Source organism: Oncorhynchus masou, chromosome 21 (assembly GCF_036934945.1).
Source record: "Oncorhynchus masou masou isolate Uvic2021 chromosome 21, UVic_Omas_1.1, whole genome shotgun sequence".
NCBI classification, from domain to species: domain Eukaryota; kingdom Metazoa; phylum Chordata; class Actinopteri; order Salmoniformes; family Salmonidae; genus Oncorhynchus; species Oncorhynchus masou.
Genome location: NC_088232.1, coordinates 14626562 through 14643961, shown reverse-complemented (window position 1 = coordinate 14643961; position 17400 = coordinate 14626562). Strand labels below are relative to the sequence as shown.

The 17400-nt window shown below is 41.3% G+C and overlaps 2 protein-coding genes across 3 annotated transcripts in view; one reads left to right on the top strand and one right to left on the bottom strand.

Annotated features, from left to right (window-relative positions):
• Window positions 1-10940, top strand: part of samd4a (sterile alpha motif domain containing 4A) — a 98137-nt gene extending 87197 nt beyond the window's left edge. For both annotated transcript variants that reach the window (XM_064927532.1, XM_064927533.1), the window contains one exon: window positions 5879-10940. In XM_064927532.1, the coding sequence (XP_064783604.1) occupies window positions 5879-5907 (29 nt within the window). In that variant the 3' untranslated portion in view covers window positions 5908-10940. The remainder of the gene's footprint in view (window positions 1-5878) is intronic.
• Window positions 10941-12962: 2022 nt separating this feature from the next.
• The window catches only part of LOC135507840 (GTP cyclohydrolase 1-like), a 29697-nt gene continuing 25259 nt past the window's right edge, over window positions 12963-17400 (bottom strand). The window contains exon 6 of the mRNA XM_064927534.1: window positions 12963-17023. Coding sequence (XP_064783606.1) covers window positions 16897-17023 — 127 coding nt within the window. The 3' untranslated portion in view covers window positions 12963-16896. The remainder of the gene's footprint in view (window positions 17024-17400) is intronic.

Genomic DNA, 17400 nt, shown 5'->3' with positions numbered 1-17400 from the left:
GACAGGGAAAGGTGGCACTATTAGCATATTGCTAGTTGCCTCCAGATCTCTGAAAGTGCCACAGGGGGTAAGGGATAGGGGTTGGTGCATTGTTAACATGGGCCTACATAACTCTCTTATGGAACCCTATTCCATTTATAGTCCACTACTTTTGACCAGTGCCGATAGAGCTCTGGTCAAAGGTATTGCACTATATAGGGAATAAGGTTCCATTTGGAATGTCATGAGACCTTCGACCACACACAGGAACTCCAATAATAGTAAATTGTTGTATGTAATGCACTCTGGTCCATAGGACAGGCTCATTGTCCACCCTCCCTCCCAGAAGCCTGGATGGGATGAGAGAGCCAAGCCTATGAGTTTTGGAGCTTCAACCCCGCAGGACACACACCAATTGATTTAATGGACTGCCGAATGTAGATTTTCTTTGTGTGTTTGCGCTTCAGAATGATGTCTATCTCTAAGCTACCCAAGAAAGGGCTGAAAATAGCCCATAATAATATATGTAGCCTTAGAAATAAGGTTCATGAAATCAATAACTTGCTAACATCAGATAACATATATTCGCCTTTTCTGAGACTAGCGTAGATAATTAATTTGATGATACAGCAGTGCAATACAAGGATATAACATCGATAGAAGAGACACATAAATGCTTATGGAGGAGGTGTTGCTGTATATATTCAGAGCCATATCCCTGTCATACTTAGAGAAGATCTTATGTCAAGTGTTGTGGTTGGAGGTTCACTTGGCATATCTAAAGCCTTTTCTTTTGTGGTGTTGCTATAGGATACCAAGTGATAAGTCAGTATCTAAATAATAAACTCAGCAAAAAAAGAAACATCCCTTTTTCAGGACCCTGTCTTTCAAAGATAATTTGTAAAAATCCAAACAACTACACAGATCTTCATTGTAAAAGGGTTAAACTGTTTCCCATTCTTGTTCAATGAACCATAAAACATAAACGGTCGTTAAGACACTTAACAGCTTACAGACGGTACGCAATTAAGGTCATAGTTATGAAAACTTATGACACTAAAGAGGCCTTTCTACTGACTGAAAAACACCAAAGGAAAGATGCCCAGGGTCCCTGCTCATCTGCATGAACGTGCCTTGGTCATGCTGCAAGGAGGCATGAGGACTGTAGATGTAGCCAGGGCAATAAATTGCAATGTCCGTAATGTGAGATGCCTTAGACAGCGCTACAGGGAGACTGGATGGACAGCTGATTGTCCTTGTAGTGGCAGACCATGTGTAACAACACCTGCACAGGATCTGTACATCCGAGCATCACACCTGCGGGACAGGTACAGGATGACAACAACAACTGCCCGAGTTACCCCAAGGAATGCACAATCCCTCCATCAGTGCTCAGACTGTCCGCAATAGGCTGAGAGAGGCTGGACTGAGGGCTTGTAGGCCTGTTGTAAGGCAGGTCCTCACCGGACATCACCGGCAACTATGTCGCCTATGAGCACAAATCCACCGTCACAGGGCCAGACAGGACTGGCAAAAAGTGCTCTTCACTGACGAGTCGTAGTCTTGTCTCACCAGGGGTGATAGTCGGATTTGCGTTTATCTTCGAAGGAATGAGTGTTACACCGAGGCCTGTACTCTGGAGTGGGATTGATTTGGAGGTGGAGGGTCTGGGGCAGTGTGGCACAGCATCGTCGGACTGAGCTTGTTGTCATTGCTGGCAATCTCAGCACTGTGCGTTACAGGAAGACATCCTCCTCCCTCATGTGGTACCCTTCCTGCAGGAACTTGCAGGTGCCTTGGTGGAAGAGTGGGGTAACATCTCACAGCAAGAACTGGAAAATCTGGTGCAGTCCATGAGGAGGAGATGCACTGCAGTACTTAATGCAGCTGGTGGCCACATCAGATACTGACTGTTACTTTGATTTTGACCCCCTCTTTGTTCAGGGACACATTATTCCATTTCTGTTAGTCACATGTCTGTGGAACTTGTTCAGTTTATGTCTCAGTTCTTGAATCTTGTTATGTTCATACAAATATTTACACATTTTAAGTTTGCTGAAAATAAATGCAGTTGACAGTGCGAGGATATTTATTTTTTTGCTGAGTTTGTGTGAAATGCTTGATAGTGAATGTGATGTAAACAGAGAGGTCTGCTTTCTTGGGGACCGGCATATTGACTGGTTTTCATCAAGTTGTCCGCTCAAGAGAAAGCTTCCTACCAGTGCCTGTAATCTGGTTCAGGTTATTAATCAACCTACCAGGATGTTTACAAACACTACAGGAACAAGATCGTCCACATGTATCGATCACATTTTTACTAATACTGTAGAACTTTGTTCTAAAGCTGTATCCGTAGTGGCTATATCCAGGAAAGCCCAAGTTCCAATAGCTGGGCCTAAAATAGTGTATAAGAGATCATACAAACGATTTTGCAGTGACTCTTATGTGAATAATGTTAAAAAAAAGGTGTTGGTCTGATGTGTTTAATGAGGAGCATCCAGATGCTGCACTTGATGAATTTATGAAATTGCTTCTTCCAATTATTGTTAAACCTGTCCAGGCTCCATGGATTGATGAGGAATTTAACAATTGTATTGTTGAAAGAGATTGGGGTGCTAATATGTCTGGCTGCACATCTGACTGGCTTACTTACTGCAAATTGAGAAATTATGTGACTAAACTCAACAAAAACAAGAATAAACTATATTATGAAGCCAAGATCAATGATATAAAGAATTATGGAAAACAACTTGAGTAGTTTAAATGGAATTATGGGCAGAAAGACAAATTCAACTCACTCTTTCATCGAATCAGATTGCTTTTTCATCACACAACCATTTGATGTTGCCACTTATTTTAATGATTACTTCATTGGCAAAGTGGGCAAACTTAGGCAGGAAATGCCAACAATAAACATACAAATGATGAAATAAAAGCTTTGCAAGTTTGTAAAGTCCGTGTGAGAGAGGTGGGAAAATTATTGTTGTCAATCAATACTGACAAACCTGGCATTGACAACTTAGATGGAGAGCTACTGAGGATGGTAGCTGACTATTGCCTGTCCTTTATGTCATATCTGTAATCTGAGCCTAGAGGAAAGTCTTTGTCCTCAGGCCTGGAGGGAAGACAAAGTAATTCCACTACCTAAGAGTAGTAAAGTGGCCTTTACTGGTTCTAACAGCAGACCTGTAAGCTTGCTGCCAGCTCTTAACAAACTGTTGGAAAAAATTGTGTTTGACCAAATACAATTCTATTTCTCTGTAAACAAATTAACAACAGACTTTCAGCATGCTTATAGAGTTGGGCACTCAACATGCACTCAGCACTGACACAAATGACTGATGATTGGTTGAAAGAAATTGATAATAAGATTGTGGGAGCTGTGTTGTTAGATTTCAATACAGCCTTTGATATTATTGACCATAACCTGTTGTTGAAAAAACTTGTGTTATGGCTTTTAAATCTCTGCCATATTGTGGATTCAGAGCTATCTATCTAATATAAAACTCAAAGGGTTTTCTTTAATGGTAGCTTCTCTAATGTCAAACCTGTAAACGTGTGGTGTAACGCAGGGCAGTGCTCTAGGCCCTCTACTCTTTTCACCAATGACCTGCCACTGGCATTAAACACAGCATGTGTGTCCATGTATGCTGATGATTTAACCATATCAGCAACCACAGCTTATGCACCCACTGAAACCCTTAACAAAGGGTTGCAGTCTGTTTTGGAATGGGTGGCCAGTAATAAACTGGTCTTGAACATCTCTAAAACTAAGAGCATTGTATTTGGTACAAATCATTCCTTAACTTCATGCGACGAGCAATCCCGGATCCGGGATCCTATTTATAGCCTCAAGCTCATTAGCATAACGCAACGTTAACTATTCATGAAAATCGCAAATGAAATGAAATAAATATATTTGCTCTCAAGCTTAGACTTTTGTTAACAACACTGTCATCTCAGATTTTCAAAATATGCTTTTCAACCATAGCTAAACAAGCATTTGTGTAAGAGTATTGATAGCTAGCATAGCTATAAGCCTAGAATTCAGCCAGCAACATTTTCACAAAAACAAGAAAAGCATTCAAATAAAATCATTTACCTTTGAAGAACTTTGGATGTTTTCAATGAGGAGACTCTCAGTTAGATAGCAAAATGTTCAGTTTTTTCTGAAATATTCTTTGTGTAGGAGAAATCGCTCCGTTTTGTACATCCGTTTGGCTACCAAAAAACCCTGAAAATTCAGTCACCAAAACGCCAAACTTTTTTCCAAATTAACTCCATAATATCAACTGAAACATGGCAAACGTAGTTTAGAATCAATCCTCAAGGTGTTTTTCACATATCTCTTCATTGATATATCGTTCGTGGAAGTCTGCTTTCTCCTCTCAATCACATGGAAAAATACTTTTACGCACCAATTTCGAAGCAGGACACCGGGCGGACACCTGGTAAATGTGGTCTCTTATGGTCAATCTTCCAATGATATGCCTACAAATACGTCACAATGCTGCAGACACCTTGGGGAAACGGCAGAAATTGTAGGCTCTCTCCTTGCGCATTCACAGACATATAAGGAGACATTGGAAAACAGCGCTTCAAAAATGTTGCTCATTTCCGGTTTGAAGTTTCATCTTGGTTTCGCCTGTAGCATCAGTTCTGTGGCACTCACAGATAATATCTTTGCTGTTTTGGAAACGTCAGTGTTTTCTTTCCAAAGCTGTCAATTATATGCATAGTTTGAGCATCTTTTCGTGACAAAACATCTTGTTTAAAACGGGAATGTTTTTTTTATCCAAAAATGAAATACTGCCCCTAGAGTTCCAAGAGGTTAAAGTTCTAGACCTCTGAATCTGGTAATGAATGGTGTGGCTGTTGAACAAGTTGAGGAGACTAAATTACTTGGTGTTACTTTAGATTGTAAACTGTCATGGTCAAAACATATAGATTCAATGGTTGTAAAGATGGGGAGAAGTCTGGCCGTAATAAAGAGATGCTCTGCTTTTTTGACACCACACTCCAAAAAGCAAGTTCTGCGGGCTCTAGTTTTAGTCGTGTGGTCCAGTGCTGCAAGGAAAGACCTAGTTAAAAGCTGCAGCTGGCCCAGAAACAGCACGTACTGCTCTTCATTGTAATCAGAGGACTGATATAAATATGCATGCCTGTCTCTCTTGGCTAAGAGTTGAGGAGAGACAGACTGCATCACTTATTTTTTTATAAGAGACATTAAATCCCAAATAGTTTGTATAGTCAACTTACACATTTCTGACACACACCTATCCCACCAGACATGCCACCAGGGTACTTTTCACAGTCCCCAAATCCAGAACATAGTCAAGAAAGCGTACAGTATTATATAGAGCCCTTATTGCATGGAACTTCCATCTCATTTTGCTCAAATAAAAAGCAAACCTTGTTTCAAAAAACGGATAAAGCAACACCTCGTGGCACAACGCCTCTCCCCTATTATTTGACTTAGATAGTTTGTGTGTATGTATTGATATGTAGACTACGTGTACCTTAAACATTTTTTTTATGTAGTTCTGTCCTTGGTGTTTTTGTCTGTTGATATTCTGTATTATGTTTTGTGTGGACCCCAGGAAGAGTAGCTGCTGCTTTTGCAATAAAATACCAATTACCAAAATAACAATACATAGGATTTATATAGCTTGTTTCTAAGGTCCAAAGACACCTAAGTCCATAGGGCTCCGGTCAAAGGTAGTGCACTATGTAGGGAATAGGGTGCCATTTAGGACATAACCCAGGTCCTCTTTGTTTGTCCAGCTAGGCCAGATGCAACAGTTTTTTTGTTTTGAAACATTCCGTCTGTATTTGTCCAGTTGTTATTCTTATTCCTATCTGATGGTTTGTCCTATGTCCCTCCCTCCTGTGTGTCTAGATGGAGTTGACCGCACATCCACCATCTGAGAGTAGGACCTGATGGAGACCCGGGGACATCTGGTCCCACACACACACACACACACCCCACACACACACACACACACGCGCACACACACACCACAGCCAATGGGAGAGGTCAACCGGGGTGGTTTCTGGGCTGCAAATCATGCCAAGGCGAGCCAATCCGCAAAAACTGCTAACAAACGGCTAATGCAGTAGCACATTGGCATCACAACAAAACACGGCTAAGCCCCCAGCACACTCATAAGTACCTGGGCTTCAGTGATGGATGAGAAATGCAGTGCAGACTCCTTTCCCCAACCAGTATAACTACCCACAACAGTTCCGGAGGAGTGCCCTCTGCTGGGCTGGGGGAGATATAGCAGCGCTGGGGGTCAGCATCGGCCAACAACCGATTGGCAGACCCTGGACCCAGTTGAAGGGGGAGTGGTGCATTATGGGTACTGTAGTATATCATGCTATAAGAGTCAAGACTGTAGACTTCCCTTCTCCGCCCCCAGACCAGTAAAGGAGTTCCCACACCAGTTCGCACCAGTCAGCATTTCTACCGGTCGTACCATATGACGTCTCACTGAGTCAAAAACAAACACAAGACAAGTAAGTAAATAATCAAAGTGGGACACATTGTGAGAGAAGCCTTGGCATTCATCTCACTGTTTGGGAGAGTTTTAGGGAGGAAGTTTTTCAAAAGACCCCTGCTCTGTATAGGTGACAGAAAAAAAGCATTTTTACTTGTATGTATTGTTTACATAAGATGCTACTATGGTACCGAAACATTTATACATTTCAGCTATGAATGTTATTTCTTATTTTATTTTTTTAAATACATTTTGGGAAAGTAGTAGCATACTACCGTACTAGTCGCTTAATAGACTAACGTCCCACATTAGCTATCATAGTTTACAACCAACATTATCATAGTTTTTTTTGCTTTTTGTTTCTTTCTTTCGCTTACCAGCAGCCAAGCTGTGTGAAAATGAAAACGCTAAAAGGAGAGAGGGATGAAGTGGAAGTGTGTAGAAGGAAAAACAGAGAAATGAGAAGAGATGGGAGGAGGGGAAATAAAAAAGTGGGGAGACGCAGGATGGTCTGTGCCAAGTGATTTAGAAGGAGAAGAGGACGTTAGTGATGATGGATCCATGTCAGAGGCAGGGACTTTGATTTGAAACGACAGGAAAATTGTGTAGTAGTAGCGTTGTGGTGAAGTTATGGGTAAATGTTACAGAAAGGCCAATATATATAATCTTTTAGAATTCTTTAATCTTTGTCCCTGCAGACGATGCATTGAAAGTTGATGCTGTTAATTTGCTTGGGCTGTGTCTGGATTTGGGAGTGAGGTTTCTTTAACAACGTTGTGTGACCTATTCTCTAATTAGGGCTGGTCAGTGTGGGTCAGTAGTATTTTCAATGTGTCTCATTGTGAAATAGAATGAGGATTACATGTGTGTTTTCAGTCCAGGGTAGGTATTATAGCGTTGTATGCTATATGCTCTCATTTTACTAGAAAGTAAGAGATGGTCAAAGATGTTCTGAATCAAGAAGAAAAGATGTACACAGAGGACAGGAGAATCAGGAAGTAGCTTTGGCGGATGTAAACGAGAAGGTTGCTGAGGAGGTTTCCTTTCCCTCAAGCAGCATAGAAACACCAACCCATGAAGGGTTTAAAACTAGTTGAAATTCCCGAGAATACTCTCTTTTTAGTACTTAACTCCACCTAGTGGCAAAATGCAGTTAGACAGCCAGGCACTTGGAATTGGGCTTTTTGTACTTCAATTTCTTTTTTTCTTTTTTTTTCTTAATATTTGTCTTAACCCTAACCCTTGGTTCATTGTTGTCTGCATGACATACTATAAGGGTAGGTTCATGGTAAAATAAGCTCTTTAAAAAGCTGAATTATGCTCTGTTGTTATTAGCCACTGTCATCCTGTAAGTGGGTGTTTTGTGCATGGAAGATCACGCTAATGTATTGTACCTGAATGGGCATCCTGATTTGGTGTGGTGTTTTGTGAGGGTTTTTGCGCAACTTTTTGGGTTAGTTTATTTTTGAATTCTTGCGTGTCTCGTTTTCTTGGTCTGCACTTGGTGTTGTGATATTTTACTACAGCTAATCCATCAATAACAATGCCAATAGGTTCAGCAATAGAAATGGCAAGTATGTGCAATAAACGTTCATCAGTGGGGAGAGGCAAGTGGTTTGGAGAGGAAAGGTTAAGAGTTTTTTAGTTCAGAAAAAGGGACTTGACTTATTGTGGAGGTGAACTTGTAGTGAGATGAAACCAGCTTCATGCCAAATGCACCGTTGCTCGGCGATGGAGAACGAGAACACCCCTTCCTCTGCCAAAGTAACTACAGCCCACTCCCAAGTGCGCATTGAACTTAAGCTCTCAGACTGAGCCATCTTGTCATAAAGTAGGGTTGACCCCAGTCAAACCTTTAACCTGTTATTGTCAAAATGTCATTGATGCTTGTAGTAATGTTTCATAGTCAGTCAAATGTCACTGCTTCACTAAAAACGCATGGCCTTAACTGGGACGGTGACAGGAAAATTCAATAAAGCATGAATTGGCATGGACCCTTTTGTGGCACGGTTTGGTTTAGTGGCAGCATTACAGTATTGGTATACGGATGCAACATGCATCAGTGGATATACAGTACATGGTAGTTAGATCCACTTGCCACTGCCACATAAATTGATACTATTAGCAGATTCAAATTATTTATTTATTTTTTTCTATTGTTGCAGAGGTGGTTTATTGTATTCATTTAGATGTATTATTTAAAGTACCACATGTATTAACTTGCTATGGCTGGTGACCATAAGTACATCTCAAATATTAACATAGTTATTTTTGTTTTGAACTACAATATAATCGCACATTTTTATATTTAATAATGGAGTAGAGAGGCACTCTGTCTTGTTTGGATTTGTTTTTTTCTTCTGACTGACGGTTTGGGAACGCTTGCTATCCTCGTTGGCCAAATGTCTGAACGTGGCCACCAGCAGAACAAACAGGATAGGGGGCGACGACCCTTTTGAAATATTGCCAAATAGAACAGGCCACGGTAACCCTTGATAGACTGAGATGGAGAGTCATCTGGGGTTATTTCTGTGGGATAAGGCCCTTTACGACTTTGGTACACTTCGGCTATGAGCATCGGAGGTCCAGGTATAGCCCTTTGGGAATGGGTAACCAGTGCTTACCGAGCTAACCACCATCTGCATGGCTAGTGATGACATCACAGTGGATGGCTTAGATATGTAGCCTATCCAAAAGACTGGCAACAACTGCAGGGCAGAGGGTAGCGCATTCTAGGGTGGGACTTACACACTCACTACTGCCCATGAGGTTATGTGTGTGTGAATGTACAGTATGTTCCTATGAGAGAGCGATGGAGCAGAGGGAGTAAACAGAAGAGCTGTGAATGTCATTGATATATTACTGCAACTGCGTGTGTGAAGTAGCCTGATGACGAGTGGATCGGACTTTGACTCCTTCGGAAGCTGTTCACCTTGTGTAACACAAAAAAAGGGGGTTTTATTTGTATTTTCCAAAGCGCATCCAACCCCTATGAGGCTGGGATGAGAGAGCTCCTCTGTACACACTGCAGTATTAACAGTTGGATGATAACCTTGATATTCCAAATATATTATTATTTAATGGGTTTTTTTTACTGAATTTTTTGTTGGTCATAGACACTCTGCACATTAGTCAAATATCGCATCATTATTCGATGGCGATACTTTTTTTTGTGTGTTTTTTTTTTGTAAACTCTAAGGCATCCATACTGTAACAAAAGTTCTACAGCTTTTACTGTGCTCTGTATGTTTTGTTTTTGTTATCAAAGAGCCGATGTCCTGTATTGACTGCAGGCTTACAAATATATTTGAAAAAATATTATTCTATGTTTAAGAAAAAACTCAAAAGCTCCCAAAAAAAGGTAATTTATATTATAGAAATGCACGAGGCTGGGAAGTCATATTTAAAATAACAAATGGCAGTGCCTTTTTTTTTTTACTCGACATTTACCCAATATGTAAATGTGTTGACAGTCAAAATGGTGGCATCCTCCAAACTGCATACTAGGTCCTCTAGGACATTTAAAAATGTATCTTTTGGCATCACGTAGTAGACAAAAACAATATGGAACACTTCTTTCTGGCCTCGTGTTGTCAGTGTATTTTTTTGTTTCTGTAGGTACTTTTCAATTCTGATATGAAGTTAGGAATTATACCTGTCTGTACAACAAACAGATGTATATGTTTTGTGTGTGTTTGCACGTGTGTGTCTTGTTGTAACTGTAAAATACTTATTCTCAAATGTACCAGAAATGCTGCGACTTGGCATGGCCCAATCAAAAGAAGGCTGTTGTTTTTCTTCCTTTGTTCAGGCATTGGTGGATGACTGCCTCTCAGCTGTATGTGTGTGTTATACAGTATCAAGGGATTGTATGGTGACTATGCCCCCAGTTCAGTAACACATGAGGGCTGACGTTCAGTTCAGAGAGACCTGAGGTCCACTGTACACTACATAGATCAGTATTTACAACCAGTCTCTCTGCAGAGACAGCCATTTAGAACTGGGTAGAACTGGGCCAGTATTTACAAAGAGTCTGAGTAGTTGTGCTTTTTTACATGCCTTCTAGATCATAATGATTAAAATTATATGGACAGGGGGGGACCTGATCCCAGAGTTACTTTTTTAATTCGGGCCCTGACGCCATGCCAAAAGCCTGTCTCAGGTTCTGTGTTCCTGTAGCTACTTGCCTCGGGCAGGGTTTGGGTCTGGCTTGTGAGAGGATGTGTGGATGTTCATCTGTTCTAAATGGATCTATGGGTCTCTTGTGTAAATGTATGTATTTTCATTTTTGTCTATGAGAGATTGTGGTTGCTGTCTATTCAGAGTGGGAGCGCTGCGAGTGAGTGAAAGATACTGAATGAATCGACTGAATGCTTTGTTTTGTGGGGTCTGTGTTCAAATGCTTGACATCTTTATTATAACCACAGACAAAAAATGTATTAAAGAAAAACTTGTAAAATTGTCTGTGGATAAAAAGTTTTTAGAAATTCCAATGAAAGGGTCATGTCTTGTATTCTGGGAGGCCACACAATAGCAGGAGACGATTCTACTGGCTACTCCTCCAAAAAGCACACCAATCAGAGGAACTGAAGCACTTTCATAAAACCTGTTGCCAAGAGGCAGGCTCCAGTCAAGGAGGGTACCGCCTTGTTTCACAAAACCAGCTAAAATAAAGTTTATAATCCCCCCCCCCCAAAAAAAAATCCCTACACCCCCATTTTGTAATCCCAAAGCAAGTGCACACAATGTGAGGTCCGGCCACCCGACACCCTGCTCGCTCGACCCTCTCCTCCCTTCCTCAGACCATCTCTGGAGACCATCTCACTTCCCTCAACTCATCCCTGAGCACTGGCTGTGTTCCCTCTGACTTCAAAGTTGCCAGAGTCACTCCCCTCCTCAAGAAACCAACACTCATGACTCTGACATCAGAAATTAGACCGGTTTCCCTTTTCTTTCCAAAACACTTGAGCGTGCAGTCTCTGACCAACTCTCTCGCTATCTCTCAGAACGATCTTCTTGCCCCTAACCAGTCAGGCTTCAAGATGGGTCACTGCTCTTCTCTGTGTCACGGAGACTCTCCACACTGCCAAAGCTGACTCTCTCTCGTCTGTTCTCATCCTCCAAGATCTATCTGCTTCCTTCACCACTGTGAACCGTCAGATCCTCCTCTCCACCCTCTCAGGGCTGGGCGTCTCAGCCTCTGCACTCTTGGATTGCATCCTACCTGGCAGGCCACTTCTTCCAGGCATTGTGGAGAGGATCTGTGTCTGCACCATGTACTGTACTCACAACTGGTGTCCCCCAGGGCTCGTTTCTAGGCCCTTCTCTCTATACACAAAGCTACTCTGCTCAGTCATATCCCCACCAGGTCTCTCTCATTGCTATGCGGATGAGACTCAACTACTTCTCTCCTTCCCCCATTCTGACACCCACGTGGCGACACGCATCTCTGCTTGCCTGGCAGATATCTCAGTTTGGATGTCGGCCCACCACCTCAAACTCAGCCTCGACAAGATGGAGCTGCTCTTCCGCCAGGGCAAGGCCTGCCCGCTCAAAGACCTCTCCATCATTATTGACAATTCCAGTGTCCCCCTCCCAGAGTACAAAGACCTTGGCTTGACCCTGGACAACACCCACTGTTCTGTCACCTCTGGTCTCTTGGCAGCTCCCGCTCAGCCCAGTCCAAGCTCTTCTCTGTCCTGTCACCAGCTTCCCCCTGAAGCTAGGACAGCAGAGTCCCTGCCCATCATCCGAAAGCATCTGAAATAATCCCACAGCACCCCCTTCTCACCCTGGCCGCTCCCTAAATAAATAATGCATAACACTCTGCTTTTTTTATTATTTTTTTTTACCCCTTACTAGCTCTGACTTTGATAGCTATTTTGAGGAAAATGTACTTACTGTGATATGTGGTTGTTCCACCTAACTATTTTAAGATGAATGCACTAAGTCACTAAATGACAAATGCAGATCTGGGTGTCCTTAATACTAGGTTCATAACCAAGCGGGAAGATGTTAATTACCAGTTGTGAAGTTGTTTTGAACTGGGAAATACCATCAAACATGGAAGTCATAAGAAGGCAAATGATTGTTTTGCTCTTTTGCCCATATCCAGAGCTGCTTTCACTTAAAATCAAAAGGAAGATGAGCAGAATCAATTTTGTATTAATCATTTGTATTTTGTTCTTATCATAAACCACAACTGCTGAAGCTGCTGCCATCTGCTTTCTTTTTGTTGACAATTTAGAGGGGCAAGTAAGCATGGGGATGATAGACAAGTTTACCACTAGTAATTACCAGGTGGGGGTGCGTTCAAGCGGATTTTTCCCAGTCGTATGCTGGTATATGGTGCCAACATTCTGCGATCAATCAGGTATTTTAAATCATCTACACTTTAACTGTGGGCACAATCAGAAAGTAGAACAGGATATGTTAGTGCCAGGTATAAACAGGCTTTTACAAAGAAGAGCACAATAGCCAGGCTCATAGTTCTTACACATTTAATTTGATTTAAAACACTTTCAAATGACCACAGTAAGAAGTGTAACCTAAATGACCGGTCCTCCTAAAGAAGGCCACAGAGACAATGTAGGAGCTGTCTGACTATAGCACGCACCTTCTCCCACCCCTGACAGATACAACCCCAATGGCCAAATCAGATTGGTTAAACCCTACCCATTTCAGAGTATTATATATTTACAATAAATATATAACTATATCATTGCTACTATTCCTATTTATCGTAACGTTTCCATCCACCGTTTGAGAGTAAAGTCATACTGTATGGAAATAAATAACAACAGAGGTATTGGAAAGTATCGGTAGAAATGTCGAACATTTGTTCATGGTGGGCTCATTTTGTCGGTAAAAAAAAATTATTATGCGACAAATGCGGTGGAAAGCCTTTATGTGCAAATATTTATTTTTAAAAACCATATCGAAGTAAAGACATGAGACATGCGATGACATCTGGTGTACTGCGACATGGAAAAACATTTGAGTTTATAGGCAGATGAAATCGTTTTGAACTTTTTTTTTTTTGATGAACGGTTGTGATGGGATGGACAATGATGAGCTTCATGCACATGCCCATCAAGAGTTTTATTTGAATGCTGGCTATATGAACAAAACTTGTCTGCCAATTAACAAATAAAAAAGCTATTGCATCATATAACCTACCCTGTCCACGTTGTCAGCGAACTATTCTAGATCGGAGAGCATGCCAGTGTTGCCAACTAAATTTCAGGGTAAATTGCTTGAGGCAGGTTGATTTGTTGCTAAAGGACGTTGTGTAGTCATTGCGTGAAAACGTAAAACTGCGTCATTACGTAGAATACGCAATAACGTTACTCAAATTGACTGGCCATCTCGGCAAAAAAAATATGATTTGTTCAGTTACAGACTCCGACTATTTTCTGTACTTCTGGCTGTACAATTTTGATTTATGTAAGTTCTGTTCAAGATCAAACATTCGTGACCAACTATATTAATTGGGTTTGGCTCGTCGAACCCGTACTACTGCTGCTGCAATCGGCTAACAATGATTTGCAATTTGCTGAAATTGCAGCTGCACTTTTGCAGCCAGGCATGTGTGTTATGGCTAAGTGTGTGACAGAAATCGTTTTTGTGTAATTTAGAGGGAAAATGCGTGCATTTTAGCGTTTGAGTCACTTTTCAAAAGTTGCTAAAAGTTCCACATACATTTTTAAAAGTAGCTAAATTTGTTGTTAAGTGCTGGTTGGAAAAGAAACTTGCCAGGGTAGTCTGGAAAGTTGCTAAATCTAGCATCACTGGAGCATGCGCCAAAACCAGAAGGCGCATATTGGTTATTAACGCAACAGCTTGTGACAAAACCATCAGTAGAGAGTTACAAATGCAATGGTACATGGGAATTTAAACGCCAAAGTTATTTTCATGTGCACGGTCATCACGCACAGCCTTTTTTTATTTTTTTTTATCTACAAGTCAATTTCTTGGAAACATCTCTTCTCTGATTTTTGAATATTCACATAAAAATATTTCGCCAATTGGATGGAAACCTTGATACCGAACATTTTTCAAATGTTACTATATTTTAATATCCCTGCTGAAGAGAGAAGAGCCTAATATTAGAGAATGCACTCACAGATATGCAAATGCAACATACAGTATACGTGACATTGCAAAGAGCATTGTACTGTACTTAAGTGCAGCATATTTTGACATTTAAAAAGTCTAATAGAAATCTGCAACATTTATACACTGACATACATAGATATATTCAGAGTTGACATTAGAAGGTTAACAGGGGTGATGCATTCCTTTACCAAGAGGTGAGACTCCTACCTCTAGTCTCTTCGAATTCATCGGGTGGAAGTGAATTCTCCTCCCAAAAAAAAGTAAGGCTTCTCAAGATAGAGGTCAGCGGAATATATACTAGGCTGGCCCTCAACAATTTTAGAAAATACACTTGTGGATTACACACAAAATTAAAAATGCACACAGACCTACACGACTTACAGATACGAAACTAGTGGTGCCCAATAGAGACCGAAACTGAATTCTGAAATGCACACTTGGGGGATACAGAGAGAGCCACATTTGTCAATCTGTACCTTTTGCGCTATTGTGATACCTACAATAGTGTGACTATTGGCGAATAATGTACAGTGTCCATATTAGGCCAGCCTCTGACAACTCCTCCTGACCGGGCTTGTCCTATTATGGACACCGTTTGGTGCCATCTAAATCATCCTTCATTGCACTACCCAGTTACCATCTAGTCATTGTAAACTTTGGTCACAGACAAATAACAACAACCAAAACTAACAGCAACATTACATCACATCATTTGAACTCCAGTTAACATGTTAATTTACCCATCATTGTTGGTTTCCTGAAGTTGAAGGGTGCAGTATACAGTACCTTGAGCAGTAGCTTCCAAATTTGTGTGAGTGTATTAGTTAATGACAAGTACAGTAGACCGGGACTGGTCCTTCTGATAGGCTGACAGATAGACCTAAGTGGTAATTGTTTGACGAATGGGTTTGAAGCAATTTGGCTTGAGCGGGAATATGATGTCATGTGAAAAGGGCACTTACCACACTTGAATAGGTTTGGCATAAGGCAAGGTTAAATACATATGATTATAGTAATCCGTAAATTGACATTTAAAGGCAATGTTCCTGCTTTTAGCGGAGACGACATTCACGGTAAACGCTGCATACAATGAGTGTAAAAAACATTAAGAACACCTTCCTATTGAGTTTGAGTTTATTTTTATGGGACAGTGCACATTGATCAACGTTTCTGTAAAAGTGCCGGTTTTAGCCAACTGGCTAATTTTCAACTGCAGTCCCTGGGCAGGTTTTTAAAAACAATTACAATACAGACAATCAATGAGCAGAGCGAGTTGAGTTGAGTGCACCCCCCCGTCCCTCAGAACAGCCTTAATTCGTCAGGGCATGGACTCTACGAGGTGTCGAAAGCGTTCCACAGGGATGCTGGCCCATGTTGACTCCAATGCTTCCCACAGTTGTGTCAAGTTGTCTGGATGTCCTTTGGGTGGTGGACCATTCTTGGAACTGTTGAGTGTGAAAAGCCCAGCAGCGTTGCCGTTCTTGACACAACAAAACCGATGTGCCTGGCATCTACTGCCATACCCTGTTCAAAGGCACTTAAATCTTGTCTTGCCCATTCAATGTCTGAATGGCACACATTCTCAATTGTCTCGAGGCTTAAAAATAATTATTTATCCTGACTTCTTCCCTTCATCTACACTGATTGAAGTAGATTTAACAAGTGACATCGATAAGGGATCATATCTTAACCGGGTCACCGGGTCATGGAAAAAGCAGTTCTTAAAGTTGTTTTTTTACACTCAGTGTATGTCGGCTCAAACACAAAATTACCTTAATTTATATCGCGGAATCTATAATGCTTCCGCTTTACAGATATGTCAGTTTTGGAATAAAACCCTATGGTCCTAGCTTACATGGATAAAATTATATTGCAAAAATATATCAGGATAAAAGTAAAAAACAAGATTGATAAATTGTTTTTAATATTAGGATGTTCCTATGTAGGTGTAAGTATCTTTACTGTAATTGGTAGTTCAATCTTATTAAAAAGTAAATAAAAAAATAAAGGACAAAATTAAACAACCATAAAAACACTGGCTCAATGATTAGTGTTTTTTAGGTTAAGCCTGCCACCTGGCAGACAGTATTAAGTAATACATACACAGCTATGTCATGTGACGATTTGGAAGGGGGTGGAGGAATAAAACACACACACACACAACGCACACACACCCACCAAGCCCGGACTCTAGGCTTTGTACAGAAATTGCTGTGTGCCGGCTGCTGCTCCAACCAGGCGACAGGGAGAGTGGATCCGAGTTGGGCTGTGCAGCAGGTTTGTGGGCCGGTCGTCCCTCTCAGCTCCTGATGAGGGTGAGGAACTCGTCCCGTGTCTTGGGGTCCTCCCGGAACACCCCCAGCATGGTGCTGGTCACAGTCTTGCTGTTCATCTTCTGCACCCCCCTCATCACCATGCACATGTGACTATGCAGGAAGAATGGAGGAGAGACAAAATGCATCATTATACATTGGTATTATACAGTGGCAAGAAAAAGTATGTGAACCCTTTGGAAATACCTGGATTTTCTCCACACAGTGTTGTGTGTTCCTTCCAAACAATGCAACTTTAGTTTAATCTGTCCACAGAGAACGGCTACTCCTAGGGAGAGTAGCAACAGTGCTGAACTTTCTCAATTTTTAGACAATTTGTCTTACCGTGGGACGGATGAACATCAAGGCTTTCAGAGATACTTTTGTAACGCTTTCTAGCTTTATGCAAGTCAACCATACTAAATCTTAGGTCTTTTGTTCAAGGCATGGTTCACATCAGGCAGTGCTTCCTGTGAATAGCAAACTCAAAT